The 26,823-nt window shown below is 37.2% G+C and overlaps 2 protein-coding genes across 2 annotated transcripts; both read right to left on the reverse strand.

Annotated features, from left to right (window-relative positions):
* Window positions 1–8,607: 8,607 nt before the first annotated feature.
* Window positions 8,608–20,150, reverse strand: LOC139935199 (ribonuclease P protein subunit p40-like). The gene is made up of 8 exons (XM_071929677.1): window positions 19,991–20,150; window positions 18,717–18,861; window positions 17,970–18,035; window positions 16,198–16,296; window positions 15,641–15,766; window positions 14,472–14,742; window positions 13,758–13,892; window positions 8,608–12,589 (listed from the first exon to the last, which is right to left on the reverse strand). The coding sequence occupies exons 1-8, from the start codon at window positions 20,099–20,101 to the stop codon at window positions 12,394–12,396; spliced, it is 1,149 nt and encodes a 382-aa protein (XP_071785778.1). The 5' UTR covers window positions 20,102–20,150; the 3' UTR covers window positions 8,608–12,393.
* A 701-nt stretch (window positions 20,151–20,851) lies between these two features.
* LOC139935252 (ER membrane protein complex subunit 4-like) lies at window positions 20,852–26,761 on the reverse strand. The gene is made up of 5 exons (XM_071929763.1): window positions 26,658–26,761; window positions 25,350–25,467; window positions 23,971–24,124; window positions 22,716–22,876; window positions 20,852–21,741 (listed from the first exon to the last, which is right to left on the reverse strand). The coding sequence occupies exons 1-5, from the start codon at window positions 26,723–26,725 to the stop codon at window positions 21,706–21,708; spliced, it is 537 nt and encodes a 178-aa protein (XP_071785864.1). The 5' UTR covers window positions 26,726–26,761; the 3' UTR covers window positions 20,852–21,705.
* Between the last annotated feature and the right edge of the window lie 62 nt (window positions 26,762–26,823).

Here is a 26,823-nt window from a genome sequence, read left to right on the forward strand (position 1 = left end):
AGTTTGGTGATATCTGCAGTGTGATCAATCTATAGTTGGTTTATATCTGCAGTGTGACCAAACTATGTTGGATTATAAAACCGAATAGTTCATCATGATTTGTAACCAGTATCAATTGGATGCACGGTGGGTTTTCATCACCGTTTGTTTTCATCACCGTCACCATGACGTCATGCCAGATATTGTTGTGATCCAAGCATACATGGCAATACTTGCCGTCAAACACAAGAGGGGCCTTGCAATTATGCAATACCTTTGATCGTAGGATGTGTTTTCATCACCGATTTATTTAATTTTTGCTAATCACAAAAGTAAGTGGCATAACAGAGCCCAAGACTCGGTTTCACAAAATATAAAAGCTAAGATTGATCATAACTGCAAATCACTCTTAAAGGCAGTGGACACTATTGGTAATTACTCAAAATAATTTTTAGCATAAAACCTTACTTGGTTACGAGTAACGGGGAGCGGTTGATATATAACACATTCTGAGAAACGGATCCCTCTGAAGTAACGTAGTTTTCGAGAAAGAAGTAATTTTCCACGAATTTGATTTCGAGAACTCAGATTTAGAATTTGGGTTCTCGAAATCAAGCATCTATTAAAAAGCAAACAACTTAGTGTGACAAGGGTGTTTTTTCTTTCATTATTATCTCGCAACTTTGACAACCAACAATTGAGCTCAATATTTCCCAGTTTTGTTATTTTATGCATTTGTTGAGATACACCAAGTAAGAAGACGTGTCTTTGACAATTACCATTAGTGTCCACTGGCTTTAAGGCACGCAACAAGTCTAACACCATGTAGAGTAAAAGTAAACATGAGGAGTCAAACATTTTGATTAACTTAGGATTATTATTGATTTTGGATTAAAGGTGCTAATCGTTAAATTAATGTTTGAGTTGGACATTTTAAAATAGGGGTCCCAGTAAAGGCGTGACTGCAGGATAGACCTAACACAGCTTTGGTTTAATACTTTTGCACTGCATTCGGGAGAAACAAAATAACATCTACCAAAAAGTACTATTTTAGAAGTTAATAAATAACTAACAGTTTATCATATATTTTACTATTTAAAGTCACACTGAATAAACGTTTTTAACTTTGAGTGTACCTTGCAAAGCGGCAGTGTCACGACTAGTTAATGAACAAGGCTGGAACGTACTGTATATTATTTTAAAGATTGTTATCGTTCGTTTTTGTAATATCTAAAGAGAATCACTAACGGTAAATTGCGTGACATTTTTATATCACTTTTTTGATGCTGGTTCATGTATATTAGATGCTTGACGTACGTTTTAGCCTAAATTGTGTACACTGACAGGGAGACTATATCTTTCAAGGCCCTAATTGTTCCAGAATATTCATGTTCAAACAATTTACAACTTTATTTGTATTAGAGGCCACATTTGAGGGACTTTAAAGTACTCCACATTTGCTTAGGAAACACCATCACTAACAAAAAAGAATTTCAGTTACCTGTACTTTTTGAAACTGATTGGCAACATCTTGTTTCGAAATCAACATTGTCGGTAGACGTTACACGTGTACAAATTACATTGGTCATCTCTTTTAATACCCCCAAAATACACTCCGATTTCAGTGAATGTAAATGGACATTGCAGATGACGAAAAAATCTCAGATGTTCACTGTAAGAACTGCTATCCAAACTAGAGTTCACTTTGCTTTTTAAGATCGCCATTTTCCTTTTTTCTTTCATGAAACGTGTCGACATTGAACAAAAGCCATAAGCAAGTAATGAGGGGCTTTTGGGACTCTAGGTGCCAGCAAACTTACCAGGTACATCCATTGTTCTTGGTTATAGTGCGCGTGCTCAGAACAACGTAAACAATGAAAACTTACCTGGTAAGTCTGCTGCCACCTAGCGTTTCAAAGTCTTCCAATGGTGTTACTTCCATTAATAATTGGTATATACAAATATTATTCACTTGGATTGGAGTGGGGTGTAAACACCGTATATCTGAAATGTCATTTCCATACGGGCAGGACGTGACGTCAGGCTTTGTGAAAACTGTGTTGTAAACAAGTGTTTTGGCACGTGACTTGTAAATTTCAAACCTGTCTGATGACTGCCGTAAGTGGCGTGTTTTACTATAAGACTGTTTCTATTTAAACCAACGTTTATGACGTAACACAAACCAAGGAAACTCAGTGTATTTTAACGGATATCACGGAATTGTACCTGCGACTGTTGTTTCCTTTTTCAAAGGTGACGTGATGATGACGTTATTGAGATGTATTTAAGTGGTTAACAACCTTACTTTTTGTCATGTTTGTATATTGTTTTATTGACTGTCATTGATGCCGTTGACATTAAAACGAACTATGAGGACAAAATGCTTGGGTTAATCTTTGATTTAATTCGAAAATAGTTATAGTCTGATATGAATGTCTGAATGTTGTAAAAGGTTCCCCCTCTTTAATTCCTTATATAAAGTAATGATTGGATTTGAGTGATACCCTTTGCCGTAAGCACAGATTTTCCTGCTTCCGTAAGCGCCGATTCTGTGCTTACGGAAAGCAGAGCCATGAAATTGGGCCCTGGGTGTTCTCTAGCGATAAGATGGCACTAATCAACCATCTCCACCCAACATTAGTTGGTCTGTAGAGATGGTTGGTTTAAAAAAAATTAAGTAACAATGATTCACTTGCTCATGATTTCATACGAGAAAAAAACAAGTTCTCAGTTACAGATATTGATAAGTTCAAATCCCGAAAAATTTGAATGTAGAACCATACAAACGTGTGAACATAGGTTCTCCTTCGTACACACTGAACCGGGTTGTGGTGTATGTTGATTAATTGTTTAAGAAAATGTTGGCGTACGTGCTAGTAGTGGTGTGACCCTGGTGTGAACTGTCTTGACCAATAAGTACAAAGGTTTGAAACGCCCCGCCATTCTTCATTACGTAATATGTCTGCCTAACCCTTCTCACCTCTGTGCCTTCATTTCACTCTCTACCCTGATTAACGCGGGAAATATTTATAATTTTCAACGTTGCACGCCACAATTGTTACAGTGCACCAACGACACGAGTTCAACATTATGGAGTACAGGTTTGGAAGCCAACTATAAGCTGGTAAGTACAGATAACCCACCTACAAATGTATTGAAATCATTGGAAACAGTGAATCATGGAGTAAGGAGTCATAGGAATCATTGTAAACATTGAATCATAGAGTAAGGAATCAAAGAGTCCTTACTCTATGATTGAATGAATCTACTACTACGCATGGTTAGCTGTTCCCTGCTCTAAGGTACCATAGGGGAAACCTCTCGGAAAACGCTGTTTTCCAGAGGTGCCCAGCAACTACATGCACATTAATAAAACAAATCTCTCTCGTATTTTGTACATACATTTTATCGTGTACGTACACGATAAGTTTTGGATCCATCGTGTGTACGTTTTTTATTCGTGTGACGGCTGAATGCTGTTTTGGGAAACAAACTACTCAGATAATGTTGATGGAGGTGTCGTTATAAACGACGGGGCCGAACCTACCATCTTCACACAACGTTTTATCGAAGTATGAACACTATATGAAGGAAGCCTTTAGTTGGAATGTCTGTACTTTATTGTAACTTATGTTTAACCGTCATTTAAAGAGAAGGTACACGTTTGGTAATTGTCAAAGACCAGTCTTCACTCCCATCATAAGCATAGTTGGGGTCAATTGGTCATCGAAGTTGCGAGAAAATGATGAAAGAAAAAACACCCTTGTTGGACGAATTTGTGTGCTTTCAGATAAGAATAAAAGACTTCTAGCTAGAAGTCTTTTACTATTAGTGAGAAATTACCTCTCTCTCAAAAACTACATTTCAGAGGGAGTCGTTTCCCACAATGTTTTATACTATCAACAGCTCTCCAATGCTCGTTACCAAGTCAGTTTTTAAGTAAATATTTGTTATGAGTAATTACCAAACGGATGGTACACGTTTGGTAACTACTCAAAACAAAGATTACCTGAAAAACTGATTTGGTAACGAGCATTGGAGAGCTGTATAAAACAGGAGAAACGGCTCCCTCTGCAGTAGCATAGATTGTGAGAAAGAGGTAATTTCTCACTCAAATAATAAAAGACTTCTAGCCATGTCTTTTATTCCTTTCTGAAAGCACACAAATTCGTCCAATGAGGGTGTTTTTCTTTCTTTTATCATTTTCTCGCAACTTCGATGACCAATTGAGCTCAAATTTTCAGTCTTGTTATTTTATGCTTATTTTGAGATAAACCAAGTGAAAAGACAATTTCCAAACGTGTTCAATGCCTTTAAACTAAAGACTGTGAAATGCATTGTTTTATACGGGCATTCACTTGACTGCTCTTAGTTAAACCAGTGTAATACCTCTATTTGTTGTGTTCGTTTAGCCTTTGAAAAACTCTGCTAGGGTCGAAACGATACACACAAAACAACCAGCAACACTATAAAAACTAAAACTGTATTCTTTGAATTCCCCCTTCTAGGCTTTTGTTAAAGGCAGTGGTAATTACTCAAAATAATTATTAGCTTAAAAATAAAATAATTATTAGCTTAAAAAAATGACTCGGTAGGTAGTAATGGAGAGCTGTTGATAGTATAAAACATTGTGAAAAACGGTTCCCTCTGAAGTTATGTAGTTTTCAAGAAAGAAGTAATTTTACACGAATTTGATCTCGAGACCTCAGATTTAGAACTTGAGGTCTCGAAATCAAACTTATTGTTACAAGGGTGCTTTTTTTCTTTTTTCATTCATATCTCAGAACTTCGACGACCAATTGAGCTAAAATTTTCACAGGGTCGTTATTTTACGCATATCTCCAGGTACAACAAGTGAGAGGACTGGTCTTTGACAATTACCAAAGGTGTCCAGTGTCTTTAAAAGATAAAACATCAGAAGCACATGCAAAATGTACATTTTCATTGACAAATCTTATATTCTAAAATGGTTCCCATATCTTTTGTTATTAATGCAGAAAATCCAATTTCCGTTCTTTCAGCTTAAAATACAGTTCTAGTTTCAGTCAAACATATTTTGATTATTTCAAAATGAATATCAGTTCATACCTTCTCCCGTAACAGTGATAAGAAAATATTGTAAGGACAGTTTATCACCAACTCTACCTCCAAATAGCTACTTGATAGCAGTACCAAAAAAACATGTGGTACAGTTTGTTTTTGCTTGTTCCAAGTTGTGTTGGGTGGCCTACGCCATACTGCGTAACTGTAAGCATGCCTCTGTGATGACTATCTCAAAATGTGCATGTGCTACTGCGGTTCCATCTTTAAAACAAATCAAAATGAGGGATTTCCAATAAAACAATTTTAGTTCTGATAGTGTTCAGTGGGTGCGTTCGTTTAGCTTCCCTGGGTCGACCCCGGTGTGTGACGGGGACGAACGTGTGCATATAATTACCCACGTTCGTCCTGGAAGAAAAAACCGCCACGCACCGGGGTCGACCCAGGGAAGCTAAACGAACGCACCCAGTATAGTCTCCACTTTGAACTGATAAGACTAGTCTCCCTCGTGCTACGTTTATGCATTATGGTGTACTTTGCATGGTATACACGACCTTTGAAATTATATGCTGGCTCATTGACTGGCCTACAGTTTATATGAGAAAATGTACAATAACCCTGTGTCTTACACACGCAAAATTCAATTGAAATTTACTCTGCGCTATATAGACCAGTTCTAGCTATTTCAATATAAAGCACAATACCCATAGCGCAGATTACACACTCCCAATTGGCATATTACACCCTAAAATCTTCTTTAACTGCATCACGTGATCATATTATCCATCTGCCCAACTCTTTGCCGAGCTCGCCTCCCGTATGACGTCAATGGAGCTGGTCGTTGCCATGTCAACCAGGGGAGGCGAGGAGACTGGTTAAAAATCTGTCCTGGAACGAAGGGAAAAAAGGCGCCAAATGAAGGTTGAAATTTGGGCCCGAGGGTATGGTCCTCTTCAATGTGCAGGAGTGTGGGAAAGAAGTGCTTTGCATTTTTTTTGTCTGTTGTCTATGTTTTTATTTGACTCGTGTGAATCAAAGCTGGGAGCTGTGGATGGCTATCCGTATCCCAGACATGAACAAGGGGCAATTATGTGTACTCTGGCTAAACTGATCATGATCAACACACCTTAAGGTGAAGTGGACTGTAGGGTTTGGGCTACAGTGCCTTAGCGTTGACCTAGAAATGATCAGGGAGATGGCTTCTTATCCAGCAGCTAATACACAAGCCATGCGTCAATCTGCCTGGTTAGGTATGGTGTTGTGCATCAGGAAAACATCTCTCGTCGTGAAACATCGGTCAGAGTAACGCGTTGGGCCTCGTTATGTCCCACATGTGTTGCCACTTCACCTGATGGAACGATCGTTTAACAGACAAACAAACAAATAAACAAACAAACAACCACCCCTAACACACATGAGGTCAGTTATTTTGTTGTGTCAGCCTATAGGCCATATTTAAAAGAAATGTAAAAGTCGGCGGACTGTTCGGCCAATTGGACTCAATCATGATGATGGAGATTCAATTTTGCCATAATTGGTGTAGGCCTTAGGCTTTATAAATGCTAATGGATCTTTTCGATACCATTTAATAAGTTACCGTAAACAAAACTCCATTTTAAAATCCAAATATTGTATTTTCAAAGCAAAACTGTGCACATCCACCTTCATTGAAAGCAAACCATACTAATATCAGGCACCATAACTGTTATCTTGCCCCTGGTAGCAAGTCATGAAGTCGACCAGACACATTCAGTACGCTGATTTGTATCTCCATTTAAAGGCATTGGACATGTTTGGTAATAATGTAAAAGACCAGCAGCCGATTTCACGAAACTTTACGCAACTGCGTAAGTCCACTTGCGCAACGTTTATGGCGCAAGTTACGCAATAAACGTTGCGCAAGTGGACATACGCAGTTGCGTAAAGTTTTTTGTGAAATCGGCTGTAGGGCCAAATTTCATGGCTCTGCTTACTGCCAAATTCTGCGCTTACGATCACAAATTCCCCGCTCACGTGCAAGCGCCGAATTTCTGCGCTAGCCTTGTAAGCGTAGAATGCCTATTAACGTGGAGTATGCACGCGCAGAAGCCAAAATTCGCCGCTAACCCGTGAAATACGTAAGCCCAGAATCCCCTGCTTCCGTAAGCGCCGATTCTGTGCTTACGGTAAGCAGAGCCATGACATTGGGCCCAGTGTTCTAACTTGGTGTATCCAACATGTGCATAAATAACAAAGCTGTTAAAAGTTTGACTCAATTAGTCATCGAAGTTGCAAAAGAACAATGAATTAAAAACACTCTAGTTGCACTTATTTTATGTGTTTCAGATGCATAGTAAAAGGCTTTAGGCCTGCTGAGCGAGAAATTACCTCTATCTCAGAAACTACGTTACTTCAGAAGGAAGGTTCCGTTTCTTACAATTTTTTATACTACCAACAGCTCTCCATTGCCCGTTATCAAGTAAGTTTGTATTGCTAACAACTATTTTGAGTAATTACCAAAAGTGTCAATGCCTTTAAACATTGATCCATTTATATCGCAGATTGATATAATCGGCCAAGAAAAATATAGGCCTGTGGGTATGTCATAAGCAAAGGGGGAAAAGCAATAATAATATACGCACAATAATTAACTATGGCAAGAGTTGTTCCTTATAACCATATAGCAGCTTATCAGCTTTGAGTATTTCTATACAAATCAGATTTATGTTGTGGCTGTATTAAAGTTATTACATATAATATATAACTTGGCAATGTTTACTTTGGATTGGGTGTGGTTATGGTTGTAAAATGAACAGTCCTAAATTTAAATCTATTCTTTACCTGACTTTAAATAATTTGAAACACACCCAATTTTAAACACAAAACACTTTTAAATTTGTAAATTCCATTAATTTCGTAAAGGTAAAGGAAAGATCCATTAGAAGAAAACAAATTAGAAATGGGATCAATGCTGGGTGCAAGGCACAACAAACATGCATAATAACATACCAATGATCATTGGTTAACTTCCTTTTAAAGACCTGGACACTATTGGTAATTGTCAAAGACAGGTCTTCTCACTTGGTGTAGGCCCTATCTCAACATCATAAAATAACAAACCTGTGAAAATTTGAGTTCAATTGGTCGTCGAAGTTGCGAGATAATAATGGAATACAAAACATCATTGTCACACTAAGTTGTGTGCTTTCAGATGCTTGATTTCGGGACCTCAAAATCTAATTCTGAGGTCTCGAAATCAAATTCAAATATTTTAGTGAAAAATTACTTCTGTCTCGAAAACTACATAACTTCAGCCGTTTCTCAAAATGCGTTATACTATCAACAGCTCTCCATTATTGTACGTTTTTATGCTAACAATTATTTTGACATGAAGAGAAAAGTTCTTTTTTTAAAACATGACGCCATCCCAATAATTTTGCCAGCTAGTGGGAAAGTCGAAAAAGGTACCTGAAAGACGTATTAACCTAAAGGAGCATTTGCCTAACGTGAAAAAATCAGGTATTGTTTCAACTTTTAGCTTGCGCCAAGCGTCACTATGATGTGTTGGTATACATGCAATTCATCGCGCCTCGATTGACGTCACGAACAGCGCCCTCTCGGGTCGGGCTTTTTTTCAAATTTGTAAATAACATGGAAACTGATTTTTTTTAAACCTTAGTTAATTGTTTATTCATATTCCACTCATCAAAACACATATTTTCGTGACAAAAGCTTTATTTTGACAAAATACCACTTCCAGGTGACTTTAAGATAGGGTGACTGGTACAATACCGTTTATACGCCAACTCAGATAAGTTTACAATCCAGCAATTTATATAAGTTACTTCTGTGATTATAACCAATTCTTTAGGCCTACCATGTCTTTAAAGTCCACCCCTTGGGGATTTGTTGGCTCTTAAATCAAATATTGAAAGCAACATAATACATTAATGCGCGGTACAATAAGATTATTTTAAGCATATTGACAACATTGGTTCTGTTATCTCAACCTGCCTCAAATACAGCCCGCAACTATTTGGGAGTTATCACATCTAGGTTGAGCCGTAGTTTGAGGTAGTATCAATAATATATCAATAATATGTAAAATCCTCGCCAAAATATATACAAACCAACTTAAATTGAAATGATTTCAATTCATCATACTGTTTTGTAATTATTGTTATCAACATAAAGACTCCATGTGTTCGTTCGTGTTGAGCATGGTTAAACAGCATATTCTTATAATATTATCAAAGTACAACATTAGTAAAATATTAAAAAGTTCATCTCAGGATTGGTCTATAAATTTTTTGTAAAAATCAGGCACAGGTAGTTTCAAAAAAATGAGATTATTTCAGATAAGTTTACTGGGGTTTACTGGTACAGTACCGACAACATCTTATGCAAACTAAGATCAGTTTAAAGTCCAACATTTATGTTTTTACTTCTGTGATTATAACAAATTCTTCAGGCCTACCATGTCTTTAAAGGCATTGGACACTATTGGTAATTACTCAAAATAATTATTGACATAAAACCTTTCTTCTTATTGGGGAGAGGTTGATGGTATAAAACATTGTGAGAAAGGGCTCCCTCTGAAGTGCGATAGTTTTCGGGAAAAAGTAATTTTCCACGAAATTGATTTCGAGACCTCAGATTTAGAACTTGAGGTCTCGAAATCAACCATCTAAACGCACACAACTTCGTGTGACAAGGGTTATTTTTCTTTCATTATTATCTTGAAACTTTGATGACCGATTGAGCTCAAATTTTCACAGGTTTGTTATTTTATGCATATGTTGAGATACACAAACTGTGAAGGCTAGTCTTTGACAATTACCAATAGTGTCCACTGCCTTTAACATGATTAAAATATACAACACAAACATTCAAATATACAGCACAAATATTCAAAAATTCAGCACAAATATTAAAATATTCAGAACAAATACTCGAAACAAAGTATACCTCATGCAAGAAAGATAACTTATAGCGAATAAATGTACTTCTGACACTCGACTATATTCCTGTATCATGTCGTTATATCAATGAGCTGGTTTGTTTGTACGGGTTTTTTTTCAGTCCAAGCTTTCGATATCTTCTTAGAAATGATAATTTGCCAAGATGAAGAAAAAAACCAACCAAGTAAGCACTAATAACCTGGAACATTCATCATGAACTCAGCGGGTGCAAAATGAGCAACCTCATTTGTTTTATGCACGGGTAAACATATTACGACTATGGAATAATCTCTTATTTCTTATAATAAATGATTGGTTGTTATGCTCACTCAGTCGGGTGAGGTATAACGTCTTTGTATTCATTGAAACCACGAATGGAAATGAACAGTCCGCATCGGAAGAGGCCTTTTTGAGATTATGGTGGACCATGGGTGGACATGGTTTGGGTAATTTGTCTGATAGACCCAAAACTAAACAGTGCACTCATTTAGTGGCAACCACACCTCAAACAGCCTTATTATCGTGTGTCACTTTCTGGCACCAAAAGTGATGACACTTTCATCATTAAAACCCTCAAATGCGTAAGAGTGTTATTTATACGCAAAATCCCCGAAGGGACCAGTACACCATCAAGTTATTAAAAAGTGTTTTATGTGCATTTCTCAACAAGTTGTACATGTAAGTGACATCTTTACATGCCTAACTAAAGTATAGAAATATTTTAGTTCATTAGTTTTTCAGCAATTGATTTATTTCCCTTATTAGCTAACATTTCGTGGATGTGAAAACACCTCGAGTTTATCCCAAAGACCTAAAAGGTCACGTTTCTGCAACACAATACAACTATATAGTTCTAAAATTACTATGTCCATTTCCCAATAATGTTAACACCTAATGACTTATTTGATGACCGGCTAAGTTCTTAATGACATTGCTTGCTCTTACTTACTGCCACACCATCCTGTGAAAAAATCATTTTAACAAAATAATAATCTGGTGCTTGATTTACTGAGAAAGAAGATGAGAAGTAGGCTAGAGCGTGGATTTCACAAAGAGTTAGGACTAGTCTTATCTTGAGTTAGGACCAGTTACTCGTCCTAACTTAGGACTATCCATGCAATTTGTATATCTCCTAGGAATAGTCCTAAGTTAGGACTAGTCCTAAACTCTTTGTGAAATCAACCCCTGGACACTATTGGTAATTGCTAAAAAATAATTGTTAGCAAACAAACTGCTATGTTGTTTGTGTACAGTGACAGATGACTTATAGGATTCATCATTGTATTCAAGTAATCAGTAGACATTATCTTACAAGATTGAACACAAAATAATGTTATTTTTTCTTTATGTTTTAAGACAGTAGACACTATTGGTGATAGTCAAAGACCAGTCTTTTTCACTTGGTGTGTCTTAACATATGCATAAAATAACAAACCTGTGAAAACTTGAGCTCAATTGGTTGTCGAAGTTGCGAGATAATAATGAAAGAAAACAACACCCTTGTCACACAAAGTTGTGTGCTTTCAGATGCTTGATTTCGCGACCTCAAAATTCTAAATCTGAGGTTTCAAAATCAAATTCTTGGAAAATTACTTCTTTCTCGAAAACTACGTCACTTCAGAGGGAGCTGTTTATCACAATGTTTTGTTCTATCAACCTCTCCCCATTACTCGTTACCAAGTGAGGTTTTATGCTAATAATTATTTTGAGTAACTACCAATAGTGTCCACTGCCTTTAACAAAATAAAGCATTCTCTACATTTACGTGTACATCTATTTTGCTACTTGTTGAAGCCTGTTAAGCATCTTTTAGTGAAGATTTTAAACAAGTGAGAAAACCTTGAGTATATGTAGCATGTTAAGGGCTGCAGCATATCAACAGGAATAAACTCACACACTAATGGACAATTTAAACAGCCAATAAAGGATGATTTCAATATAAAGATATTACAGTTTTCTAATAGCTGCAGTCCAAAGGAAACATTAAAAAAATAACAATCTCTTACCTCACGTTAAAACATGTTAAAAATGGGTTTTTCTCCAGAACGCTCCAAGCCAAATTTCTGAAACACGCGCGGTCAAACAAACCCACAGCTATTTGATGTGGAAAATAGCGCCCTCAGTTTGCCAAAGCTGGAGAACTGTGTTCAAACTCAATTAGGGGAAAATCATCACTGGCGTCAAGGGGTCATTATAATAGATAAGCAGTTTTTGACTCTCGGCTGAAAAAGCTGCCTGGCCGGTTGCATTTTTGACCCAAGTTATTTTTTACTAAATGCAAATTTTGAGAGTAAAATGGTTATTAACCGGTATCTACGATGTCTAATTGGCCATAAAAAGGTAATAGTTGAAATATTGAGATCATCCTTTATTGGCTGTTTAAGATTAAAAAATTCATAGAAGTGAAAGCACTTCTGCGTTAAGCACTTCTGCGTTAAGGACAGATATCATGACCTCCAATATTCATGAGTAACCAATATCTCTGCTCATTGGGAAATATGAAAAATGTATACAAGTTGTCTCCAAACTTATGGAAACCATGCTCTCTGGTTGACCACGAAACGGGAGAATCTTGAAAGCCATGTACAGTTAGAGAAGCCCATGGCATGATACCTCCATCTATCTCAATCCTGTAAAGAAATACAGAGAAAATAGAAACAAGAGTTTTAAGTCAGTGGACACTATTGGTAATTACTCAAAATCATGTTTAGCATAAACACTTACTTGGTAATAAGTAATGGAGAGCTATTGATAGTATAAAACACTGTTAGAAATAGCTCCCTCGGAAGTAATGAAGCTTTCGAGAAAGAAGTAATTTTCCAGGAATTTGATTTTGAGGTTGTGCGGTCTCAAATTCAAGCATCTGAAAGCATCATGTGTTCTCACATTATTCTCTCACAACTTTGATGACCCATTGCATCCTTTATATCAAGTATTGTATGTAATGTAAAGGAGGAACTCACTAGAACTCACCTGAGTGCATCCAGCATATTGAGTATTGTATCTTATGTAATGAAAGAACTCACTAGAACCCACCTGAGTGCATCCGGCATATTGAATATTGTATCTAATGTGATAAAAGAGCGCACTAGAACTCACCTGAGTGCATCCAGCATATTGAGTATTGTATCTAATGTAATGAAAGAACTCACTAGAACTCACCTGAGTGCATCCAGTATTGAGTATTGTATCTGGTGTAATGAAAGAACGCACTAGAACTCACCTGAGTGCATCCAGCATATTGAGTATTGTAGATGATGTAATGAAAGAACTCACTAGAACACACCTGAGTGCATTCAGCATATTGAATATTGTATCTGGTGTAATGAAAGAACGCACTAGAACCCACCTGAGTGCATCCAGCATATTGAGTATTGTAGATGATGTAATGAAAGAACTCACTAGAACTCACCTGAGTGCATCCAGCATATTGAATATTGTATCTGATGCAATGAAAGAACTCACTAGAACTCACCTGAGTGCATCCAGTATTGAGTATTGTATCTGATGTAATGAAAGAACTCACTAGAACTCACTAGAACTCACCTGAGTGCATCCAGCATATTGAGTATTGTATCTAATGTAATGAAAGAACTCACTAGAACTCACCTGAGTGCATCCAGCATTTTGAGTATTGTTTCTGATGTAATGAAAGAACTCACTAGAACTCAACTTAGTGCATCCGGCATTTTGAGTATTGTTTCTGATGTAATGAAAGAACGCACTAGAACTCACCTGAGTGCATCCGGCATATTGAGTAGTGTATTTGATGTAATGAAAGAACTCACTAGAACTCACCTGAGTGCATCCAGCATATTGAGTATTGTATCTGGTGTAATGAAACCAGTCCATCTTTGACAAAGAGCACCAGCCACTTTCTGAGATGGCGTAGGACACACGTAGTTTGACACAAAACCATCACAAGAATCTGAACTGAATAACACAATTAACCGTGATAAAGTTTTTGTGCACCTAATTCCCAAGCCAGGCACTTCCTGTCAAACCTCAAAACTTGATAATTTGCTCAGATATAAAAAAAATAGATGAGAAGAGTTTTCAAATGCATCCTCTTCAGTAAGTATTTCTCAAGATGTAAAATATTTCTAACCTCATAACATTTTGGCATTTTGGTTATCTTCACTTTTAAACAGAAAGTGCCAATTGTTCCAGGCAATGTTATACCCATTTCAGACAGGCCCTCCAGAGCCCTCCACTTCGTGTGACAAGGTTGTTTTTTCTTTCATTATTATCTCGCAACTTCAACGACCGGTTGAGCTCAAATTTTCACAGGTTGGTTATTTTATGTATATGTTGAGATACACCAAGTGAGAAGACTGGTCTTTGACAATTACCAATAGTGTCCACTGTCTTTAAGAAGGCTTTATTATTATTATCTTAAACTTGGCAGCAGTTTGCGCCATTTTTTTTACAAGAGGTCTGATGCCACTATGGTTTCTTAGGGGTGAGGTTCATTTAATGTGACTGCATGTATATTCAAAAGTACACACTCACCATTTACATTCACAGGCAATAGCTCCAAGCCATTCATAAACTTCTGAGGCCTCACATGACCTTATTTGGCAATCTTCATCTCTCTGACCACTCCCATTTGTTGTCAGATATTCCTTGCTTGATTTGGATCGGCTGGTTGTGAAATTGGAGCTGTCAATCACTGGAATAGTCAGGTCCCTCATGATGAGTCTGTGCTGCTTCTGTTCAACTTTATGACATTCATACTTATTGTTCCAAAATGTTCTGAGTGAATCAAGACTTTTTGTAGTGTCTGAAAGAAAAAGTAAAACATTTTTTAGAACATTTAGCAGGGTTTGTTCGGTGCTATGTGTGATAAATTGGCGGACCTTAAAAACAACAACAACAGGTTTCCACAAAATTCAAATGGAAAAACTGTTTGACAAAAAAGGATATACAAAATATTTTAGTTGGTTGAATAATGCAGGTGGGTGAGCACGTAATAAGAAAAAAGACCACTTGTGGCCTGTGACAACTTTTTCAGATCTATAGTTTTTAACGTAATATTGCCTGAAAACTAAAGGGTAGGAATGACCAATAAATGACAAAATAGTACACAGAATAAGGTCTCAATAATTTTTGTCAATAGCATAATTTATTGCAATAATGCTAAAAATAGAAGCCAAGTACCCTGATCTCAGACAAAAGTCTCAAATTTCACTAACGCACCGATTTGTATCCAAATTGTATGTTCACTCGCAACTAACTTTTAAACTACTAGTGCAGTTTGGCTAGCTGATGAAGCAGTGATTGCGTAGGTGGTGTGGCATGTTTGTCTGACATCCGGGTATTTAAAGCAAAAGTGACATCAATAGTGTGAGGCGCTATTCTGTAATGCTCAATTGTGCTGACCAATGCAATGGGAGGGCAATCCTTTATCTCAGACCCTTGAAGCGACAGTAATGAGGTATTGTTTCTGCTTTCACTGTGTCCCGCTCTCTGCATGTTTGTGTCCGTTATCATGAAATGCGGAATCTTTTGACTTGAAGCTCAGAATTGGATTTCCACTTAAAAATTACAGTATAGACAGAAAAACTGTGGTATAGCATGGCCAAAATGTTTAGGAATGTGCTTGCACTCAGCTCAAGCCGAAGGTTTTGTCCGTAGTGTTTTGCATAATGTACATGATCAATTTCAGAAAAAGCAGTTACCATTAGGTTGCCATGCCAACAAGATGTCGAAGGTCATATCCAGCCTCTCTTTCAAACACCACTGTACCCTTTCATAGTGTTTCTTGCCTTTACAAAAGCTCTCTGCAGTTAAGTTAACTTCAACATCTGCAAACAAAATTTAAGAAACGATCAGAATTAGTATAGAAAATAAAAAAAATACAGAAATTTTGCTTCAATTGCATAAATGTTTTCCAGAATTTAGATATACAATTTAGAAATTGACTGGAAATATAATGGTGATAGAATCTTTACATTAGAAGCACCTTAAGGTCAACCATTTCAAAAGCAGGGTGAGTCGGATCTCATTTACTGTAAACTTTAACCTTTTCTTGTAAATTGTATCATAGGTTGGCAAATCAACACCGATTGAGCAGTTTATACTAGGACAGTGGGTAATAGTTCGTTTCATGGACCAATGTTGTACCTTCATTTCAGAATATACAGCTTTTCAAAAATATTCTCTAAATTATCAAAAGTCACTTCAGAAAGACATGTTTCACCCTGTTTTTGAAATTTGCCGTCAGATTTTGACTTACTGTATTTCGTCACTTTCCTTGGTTTTTCAAATTGGCAAGGCTTTCCTTCCAAGCCCAACTCCTCATATAAATCTTTGCTGACCGACAGAATCAATTTACCTGAGAGTTAAACAAAATTAGAAATGTTTTATTGTATCTACAGTAAAATGGAAAATGGGTTAGAAGTGAATGAGGCAATGAATATTTGTTTGAAATGTAAAGGACAGCATGGCAAGAACAAATGAAAACTATACAAATTCTTTTGCAATATGGTCATTGTGAACATGAATTGTGATCATGGAAATCATCATGTAAAACAAGGAATCAGTGGTACAGTCATTAGACTGCAGGACTTGAATTACAATGGTAATCATAATAATAATAAAACCATTCTTGTAAAGCGCATATCACCGTAAGGTCCCTGTAGATGCACTGTAAAAGGAAATCAACAGTTATTGTACAAAGTAAACAGATATGTTTTGAACTGGGTTTTGAATTGTTCTGATGCCTCAGCCTGTTTAACAACCTCTGGAAGACTGTTCCGTAACTGAACTAAACTGAAGCATATTGGAAAGAGCGGGAACCGTACGACTTGGTTTTGATAACAGGGAGAGTCAGCAGGGATTTATTTGAAGATCGCAGATTTCTGGTTGTTTTGTACTCCTGGACTAAGCTTTGAAGATAGCAGGGGCAATACCATTGATACATTGATAAAAGTCAGAACGAAAACTTTAAAATCAATTCTAGCCCGTATTGGTAGCCAATGTAGATCCTTAAGAATGGGTGTGATGGATTCCCGAGTGCAAGTTCTGGTGACAAGTCTGGCCGCTGAATTTTATATGCGTTGTAATCTGGCAATCTGAGTGTCCGGTAGTGAGTTGGAACCCCCCAAGCTAACCGTTCATTTCACATTGACTTGAATAAATATTGTCGTCTAGTTACTGAATCACAATTTCTTGATTTATGCAATTAATTAAAATAGATGTTAAACCAATGTTTGTATGAGATTGGCTGTTGCCGGCTTGGCCTTTACATTTTTATCCCCGGCCCTTGTAGGAGTATGCCCAATTTCCTTGGCAGGAAGATCATCTAAGCAAACAAACAAACAAACAAACAGACCAAATTTCATATAAACCAGACAAAAAGGGTCTAGTCAAAAAAACTAGTGAAACATATGAAATAAATAACAAACCAGTTAAATGCCTCTGTAGGTCTAACCCATGTGGCAACAGTCTGTATAGACCTTAAATGCATCAACGTCACCAAGCCCCCATCTTAGAGGTAAAACAATTACGTAACAATCGCAACGCACATATTTGTAAGCACGGCGCACAAGAGGCGGCCAATGAGCCACCTTCCTTTGACCTCTAAGTGAGGGCACCCTACTCAAATGACATCATGTGCATAACGTCTATTATCTCCCAATCTTTTCTATCTGATACAGTGGGATCCAGACAACAGTATACAACAAACTGATTGGTTTCCTTCCACGTCAAACTAACAGCTGTAAGAATTAGGATGATATTGCATGCATCCCAAGTCACAAAGAGCCCATAATAATAGAATTTTTATGTTGATAGCATTCTGCACTATTAAATGCTAATAACAGAAGCTACATGTACGTACCCAGATCTCAGACAAAAGTGTAAAATTTCTCTAAAGTGCGCGTAACGTACCAATTGTGCTTGTACCCGCATCTAAATACACTACAAGGTGGTGTGGCATGTTTGTCTGATAGTCGGGTTTTTAACAAAAGTGACATAATTAGTGGGGTGTGCTATTGCTTGACTCACCTGTTGGTAGAATGGCAGCAACACTATGTGTGTCAATATGACCTATGGATAGACCGTAAAAACTACCTGCAATGCAAAAAGACGCAACCAAAACCATCAATTACCAGGGGTGAGAGTCATTACTAACAAAATAAGTCTGAAACTTGGACACAAATTCAAATGATGGCATTTCTACCTTTTGGTAACCCATGGGGTTATAGATTCCAAGGAGCTTTTGGAAACAGTATCCAAAGCACTAGAGAAATAGACCAAAGAGCAGGATTTCTTTATTTGTGGAAAATTATATTGTCTGATTTTCTCCACTAGGCCGACATAAAAAAGTCTGAATTCAGCCAAAAGTCTGAACAATCTCATCCCTGCATTACCATTTGAGGCTCATGAAAATTCCATATTACATTTTCTTTGGTGTTGGTGTGCTATTAATACAGGCATGATATTTGGTAATTGGAAAAAAGTAGGAACATTTTATCAAGTACAAAGGCTGACTTACATGGTGTGGGCTTTAATATAGTTTTCTGGCAATTTTAATTACAATTTCTTGATTCATCTTAGGGCAAAACAAATTGGAAAACAGGCCATTAGGTAAAAAAAATATCGTGCCTATAAATACTGCATGACGCCATTGGCATTAAAATTTGTATCGCATTCGCAGTAAGTATGACCTGGCTTAAGTCAACGATGCCCTGAATGTAGATGTTTCATGAAGAGTTTGATGGATTTAGGAAAGTCCACTGGGAATTTCTTTACCTGTCTTCAGAAATGTTTGGATAAACTCCTCATTCACGAGCTCTACAAGGGGGAGTTTTTTTATGATGTAGTACATTTGATGATCAGGGTTCGCCACTTTAATGCCATCTGGCTCGGAGGCAAGACCTGGAAGAAAAATCTCCACCTGTTGTAAGAAAATAAAATTATATCATTAGCTTCATCCACAAAACTGTTTCAATCAGCTGTTATCAAGGACTTTAATTAAATCATTGTTCTCGGTTAACTTCTAACTGGGCCTAGTCTCACAGTGTCCTTCCAACCGGACCTAGCCCACCTTGTTGAGCTGTTAATGGCTCCGCTTTTACTATCGGTCTCATCACTGTCGCCACTGTAATAGTGACAGTGATGAGACCGATGTTACAACCTATAAAAGCGGAGCCATTAACAGCTCAACAAGGTGGGCTAAACCGGACCATACTCACTAGCTGCTGTACATGTTGTATAGATTCAACGCATTTTTTGGTTTGCATTTGAACACTACCTGGAACAAATGCATACAAGTATTCACTTGGAGCTTGCACGCCAGATATTGTCAAAATTTGCTAAAAAACATTATTATGGATGAAGTAATTTTGACTTATCTTGGGGCAACAGACATTTTGAGAAGAATGTACACTTTACACCACCATAAAGGCTGTATATGTATGTACCACCAATCCTTTAGTGTATATGATATTAAAGCGTCTAGCCTCTGTCTATTTTCCTTCTATTGAAATTTTTATAGGCCTAAATTTTGTAATATAGCTCCATAAATAGTAGTTGCAATGACCGTTCTCCACGCATCAGCAGGTGGATCAAGGGTTGTAATCATCGCAACTACATTAGTACCAAGAATAGGCTGAACTCTTTTTACTTAATTTAAAGATACAATTACAGGGCTAAGTTTTGTGAAGAATCTCCTTTTTCGATGTTTCGGATAAACGCTCGGTTGATTCCTTTCCTTGTGCTACGCCTCGCCTCCCATCCTTCAGGTCCATGGATGTTTTAAATTCAACTACAATCATGTACTTTCTAAATTAAGTAACCTTGTCTGTATTGTTAAGTGGGCAAAAAAGGGAAAAAGACACATCACACCAGCTTTTTTAATTTGAGCACAATGTCACGCCGATGTGTGAAGACTAAAATACATTACAGGGCTGAGAATAGTGGGATTGTCACTGAGACAGTGTAATATTACTAAGTGTTTTCTGTGAGGAGAATGAGGTTATAAAATATTGCACTGTTCAGTAGTGTTTCTGCAACGGAGGACTTACCGCATGATTGAAGAAATGATCTCTGATACAAGCTGTGTGTCTAGAATTCTTATGTGTGAAAAGCGAACTTTCAAAGATCCTTTTGCTCTGTGGACACTCAAATTCAACCATTCTGTAAACTGCTTACTGGAATTTAGTTAACAACCAAAACGCTCTTCAAAGTTCCCACATGCACACAACCAGTTGTAAACAAAATGTAGTATGGTCCCTTTTATTGTGTGTTTTGAAGGAACACGATACACAGTCTTGGAGCCATACAAATAATTCCATGCGGTGTTTTTGAAGCACGCCCTCTACATATCAATTTTGATCATGCCACAGATTATTTTGTTGGGTCATTGAAGTAGAAATTAATAGTCAGATAATCTTCCTATGATAGAACTCGATTGATTTTCTGTAAAACTTTGGTTTGAATATGTGTGTAATTATTATAGAAATAAATATGTCTCAGGTTTTCTACTGAAATCATGATGTCCGAACAATTTTAACAGTGCTATTTACTTTTACACTAAAAGTTTGATTTTGCACAGAAAATTCATTGCAGGTTCCGCGCTTACGATTCTAATACCCCGCCCACGCATAAGCGTAGAATACCTAGTAACATTGAGTACGCACGCGCTGAAGACAAAATTCACCACTAACCCGTGAAAATTTGCCACAAACCCGTGAAACAAAGCAGCAGTTCTGTGCTTACGGTAAGCAGAGCCATTAAATTAGGCCCTGTTCCTACAAGGGTCCACTTGAGGCTTATTACAACACACGTTTTCAAGCAATTCATAAGGACACTTCAGATCCTTTATTTGTTTGTAGTATTCTTAATAGTTTCATTTAATTTATGTGTAGGTAACAGCTGGTCTGGCCTAATTTTATAATTATTTATTTTGGGATTTAATTGGGGAATATAGGCCTTAGGTTTTTGTGTTCTTGTAATGCTTTTCATTTTGCTGTTAAGCGCTTTGAGGAATGTCCAATCATATTGACCTATAAAAATACTGTTTTATTATTATTGTTCAGCCGATGATTTGTAACATTGGCTAATTCAATCAACAAAAATTACCTAGTTATCAATGGTACATGTACAATGTACAAATAAATTTTCAACCCATATCCTTGATTTATTCAGAATTATTATATCCATTCACAAAAAACAACATCAAAAACAAAATACACTTTACAAGAGGATACAAACACAAGAACATTTGTATGTTTTAAACAAGCCCTACATATCTGAAACGGCAAGGGCATTACTAAGAGTTCCGACTGATTCTTGTTCAGTGTACACAGGAAACTATTTGACAATTTTAAAGTACAGTTGAAACAAAACACTTATCAAAATTGACGGTTCTAAACTTTCACCCGAAACAAATTTCTTGTTAATAAAGATGCCCAAAGACATTTGGCTGACTAGTATTGCATCAACCTTGAAGCTACAAAAACTATTTTGTGAAAAAGGGAAACAAAAATGGGATGAAACCATTCTCCTACCCCACCCCCCCCTAAAAAAAAAATAATAAAAAAATAATAATAATAATAACAGCCCATGAGCCCAATTAAGTTATTTTTATATTTCTAAGTAACTTTGGGAAAAGCCATTATAAACATATCAATATAAATCTACCTTTAATCAATTAGACAAGTTATGCCCACACAACTCTGCTTAAATAACTATATCCGAAAAAAGCTTTAGATTACATTTGATGAAACTCTCGCCAGTTTCAGAGAATGACCCCACCTCCAGAATACTCCATTCTCTGTAATAAAAAAAAAAGGGAGAAAAAAAATGAATAATAAAAACAAAAATTATAATTTAGTTGAGAAACTAAAACCTGCTTTGACACAGCTTAGCAAAGGATACTCAAATTAAAATAATCAAGAATCAAGACAAGATTTGTTGTCCAAAACCTTTACATTTGGTCGATCAATTTTGCTTACTGGGCATTTGTGAGCATACAAATGTTATACAAAGCATGTATAAGTATACAAAGCACGTGATACCTACAATCTCAATTCTGATATTGATTTAAAAATTAAAAGCAAAGTATACCTTTGGTGATTCTGTTACAAATGTTGATATACACGCCTATAAAACTAACCAATGAAAATCTAAATTTCAAAAGGAGAAAGCGATTTTGAGCTAGTGGAAAATCTGGAGTGGTTATGTCCAGTCCTTGCAGGAAGAATAATCCATAATTGGAAGGAAGACACAATCTAAGAAACGTTTCGTGCAGATACATTTCTCAGATTTGAATAATTTTGAATCCCTCTCTCTTAAATGAAATTCCTTTGAAGTAAGTTTTTATGGTCACTAATTTTTTTTTATAGTAATTACCAAAGGTACATCCTCCTTTTAAATACTTTACCACGGAGTGAGAGCAAGGGTGAAAGTCTGACATGCATCAAGTATAGATAAACCTTAGCCTTCAATCCTCAGTAATACTTTTGCCCTTTTCACACTGCATCTGTTTCCCCCATGGAGTACAGCCCTGGGGAGGTCCCAGGAGTTTTTCTACCCAACAGTTACCTCGGCGCACTTTCTCACTGTCCCCACCTAGGTACCTACTCCACAGAGTTTCAGTTGTACGCTTCAAGAATACCCTTGATTTGTACTCAAGAGTAGAGGTGGCTTTTCCACAGGTATTCCCATATACCAGGGTAGATTAAGAGTAAAGCGATCCAAGTGTAAAAGGGTGATCGCTACTCAACGGGTTGGGGTTTATGGTCTCACCTGTTGTGGTTCAAGGAATGACAGCCAATCAGATGAGTGCGTTGGTAATAAACCCATCGATGAACATTTGTATAACGCTAAAGCAATGCCCAGCAGATTGGAGACAAAGTAGACTATTTTCTGAACAAGGGCCTGTGGACTGGCTTCTAACATCTTGGCGGCTGTAAGGAAGACATGGTAGAATTTAAAATGGCATCATGCCTTTGAATATCATAAACTTTAATGAGCCAATGGAGGTACATGTAACTCAGGTGCCTCAATGGAAAACATCTAGAAAATAGATCTTTACTGCAAGTGCTACTGAGCACAATACAATAGTAACAATGAAAGGATTACATCAATGACGGATTTCTCAAGGTAAAGTTGCCTTTTTTAATTCCACTGCAACTTATCATAAAAAATGGCTGGGTTTAATTTGTGAATCAATATTTTTTATTATTAAATACCTTGGCTGGTTTCAAGTCTCCGATTGGTCAAAACCCGGTCACGTGTGGGAGTGTTAACGGTGGTATAAAGACCGGCTTTGGAAAATAGCGAATAAGTGGCCACTAAATAAGCATACATTGTGTAAACCTTGCGCGTTGCACGGTATCGCATGCTTCTTTATATCCATGTTAGTTTCATTGCAACTACGCGCACTTGCACCTACGCACACTTGCACCTACGCGCACTTAACAAGTTTCAATTTTGAGTGTGCGCAGGTTCCCGCGTATAAACTGATGCTAAGCAAAGAACAGCTATCGTCCAATCATTTGCCTCCTTTGACCCCAGTGAAGGCGCTGAACAGATCATTATTTAAAAGAGTCACTGGTCTCAAAGGTCAGTAATGTGATTAACGCACGAAAGAGATGGGAACCATCAAAAGCTCAAATATGGCCCCTGAACATGTCGGGAAGTACCGCCGAGAAAAAAAGTCACACAATTTGGACAATTTTAGCCGTTTAACTTGCTAAAAAAGGTATTTATTAATGGGAATAACAGTGTTTCGACCAGGTTGGTGGCTGGTTGGTGGCTGGCGCTGTTAACTGACCTCGCCTCCGGCTCGGTCGGTTAACAGCGCCAGCCACCAAATGGTCATTACCACGCAGTGAAGACCTGTTATTCCCTAAGTAAAACATGCTGCAAAGCAGATTTGAAAGTAGATTTAGTAATCATAGCTCTTGTTCACTTCCCTTTGGTCTACAACCATCCAGAAGGATCAAGGGTTACGATTTTAGAGACACTTCAGAGTTGAAGATGCACACATTGCACTTACTTGTTTTAATAGCTAGGAGAGCTTGTATAGGTCGCCAGACCATCATTCCAACCATCATTATAGGGAATATGGAGATTGAGTTACCAGACATGTACATGATGAACAGGTTCATTGGCAGCTGCTTCAGGGGACCGAGAGCAACATCCCAATATTTCTGGAGGGGAAAAAAACAAACATGATCATGAAAATTAAAGGAAAGCTTTTCTTTGTAGATCTCTTACTTTGTTTTCAGGCAATGGAAAATATCTCATCTGCTGTACTGAGTGAAGATGACATTTGCTGCCTGCCATCGATTTCACCAAACTCTTCCTAACTTAGGATTAATCTTAGGACTTATTTATTTTATTTATTTATTTCCAGGCAAACAGAACATACAAAGAATAGGCAATAAAAAATAAGACTACACAGAGAACAAGCCTGCGGATAACCAAAAAGCGAAAATAATCACTATCTAAAGGCGATCCAGACAATAAAAATAACAAAGGCACAAAAGGGCACAAGGACAAAAACGACATAAAAATTGCACATCAAAAACCAAATCAAATATAAATATATACAAAAACTGTAGAAAATACATTAAATTTTGTATAAAAAATTTATAGATAAACCAGAAGACCACGCATCCTCGCTCCTTTCAAGAAAGGTAGGAAGCCAATCAAATTCCCTTCAAATCCAAGACAACGTTTTTTACGCATCATTAATTTACGTTGCTGGAAATTGAGTGCCTGAAAATACATGGGAGTAGCTCACTATGCATGGGGTTACATTTATTTACAAACCTCACAGACTTAGATTGGTACTGGAAAACAAGCAAAGGGCTCCTACATGTCTCACCAAAAAAACAAAAAACACACAATACAGTGACCTCTAAACTTTCCATATTGGCTCCAAAAACCACACTTCCAGGGGGTTTATACTACATTTAATCAGCCAGTCAAACCCCAAAGCGCTCAGCAGGGTGCATTGGCATAGAGCTTGTCTCTGGGGACTGGAGAACTCTTTGCCTTTCAGCGAGTAAAAAATGACCATCACAGATATACAGTCCGATGGAAATTCAAATTTTTTTTACATCGACTGCCTGTCCCAGATTAATTTTGACAAGAGATACTTTAGACACAAGTGACAATCACATACTGTGAAGAGTTTTCTCCACTACTTTATCCCTTTGTGGAAATTTTCTCCAGTGCCTTTTCTTTCACAAAACCTCTATGCAGAGATGCGAAAAAAATTATACTCTATGATAAAGTATGGAAGTTGATACACAATGGAAACAGAAAAATGTAAGTAAACACAGGCGACGCTATGCAGCAATGAAAGCAAAGTATGTCTTTGGAGAGCAGAATATTTAGGGGTCATATCTTTTGATTTTCCAATTATACCTTGACGGCTAAGCTGGATTCTGTGTCATGTGTTGTCACATCAGCAAGAGCTCTTTCTGAGTAGCCAATAGGAGCTGGGAGGTCAGGCACAGATTGATACTGTCGGTCAGCTTTGATTCTGCAAGAAAAAAGTAACAGAAATTTATCTGCAAAAATCGTCAAAGGATGAAGGGAGGATGGAGGGTTACGATTATCGCAGAGTGTTCAGGTAGATGGGTTGACACAGTGGTATCTTTCTTCGCTTTCCACCTCAAGGACCTTGGTTCAAATAATGCCAGGGCACTATGTGGATTGGGTTTTCAGTCCCTACCCGCTTACATGTAGTCCCACATCTAAAACTTAAACTTCGGTAGGCCTACTCGGTGTCTTCTCTCCCTTGGGTTCTTTGCTAGTCCAGTTATTTAAGTTCGCTTTTCTATGAGTCCTTGTCATCACTACCAGTATAAATAAAATTAAATGGGTAATAATCATCCATTAATGTGACTTCAGTCTTACACTGATGAAATAATTAAAGCTCGATGATGGTTACTGGTGGTAGTGGTATGGGGAAGGTTACAAAAAAAAAATCCACATCTGGCCACCACTTTTTAAGGGATTTGTTTGATTATTTTCCTATCTTTTTAAAATATTCCTTTTGAGGAATTGGTAGCTGATTAAGCTAACTTTTGACCTATATTAAAGGCAGTGGACACTATTGATAACTGTTCAAAATAATTATTAGCAAAACCTAAATTTGGTAACACTACTAACAAGTATTGGGAGAGTTGTATAGTATAAAACATTGCTAGAAACCGCTCCCTCTGGAGTGACGTAGTTTTCAAGAAAGAAGTAATTTTCCACAAACTTGATTTCGAGACCTCAGATTTAGAATTTGAGGTCTCGAAATCAAGCATCGAAAGCACACAACTTCGTGTAACATGTGAAACAAAGCAAAGGGTGTTTTTTTCATTCTTTATTAATAATAAAGAAAGAAAAACCAATTGACACGGAGTGACGGACGGGACAAAAAAGTGAAAAAAGGCCAATCTGATTTTAAGTTTAAGGACATGTTTAAGGGGAAAAGTGCCCTCATTTTACCACGAAGTTATCTAATATCTAAATTAAAGGGCCGATTGTTTAAAGGGCCGAGCGGGGTTCTACTGTGTGACAAGTTAGTGTAAAATTACTAAAAAAGTGGGTCGAGTTGTCGCAGATAAAATAACTTAAATTTTGAAGTGAATGCATAGGCCGATTAGCTTTGTAGAAAATCAAATACAATTTAAATAGTTATAACCGTAAACTAAACAATCATAGAGAGACCATAATTACCTTGAGGTGAAATCTATAGACCATTTGTGCCTCCGGTTTCGAGAAACAGATCCCTGAACGGTCGCCATTTTAACTGCTGTGGTGCGAATTGGACTATACCATTTTTGGTCAGGGACTCGGCAGCTGATGATGGAACAAAAAGGGCTTGTTATTGTTCGATTCTGAT

This window comes from Asterias amurensis, chromosome 3, assembly GCF_032118995.1.
Source record: "Asterias amurensis chromosome 3, ASM3211899v1".
Lineage (NCBI taxonomy): Eukaryota > Metazoa > Echinodermata > Asteroidea > Forcipulatida > Asteriidae > Asterias > Asterias amurensis.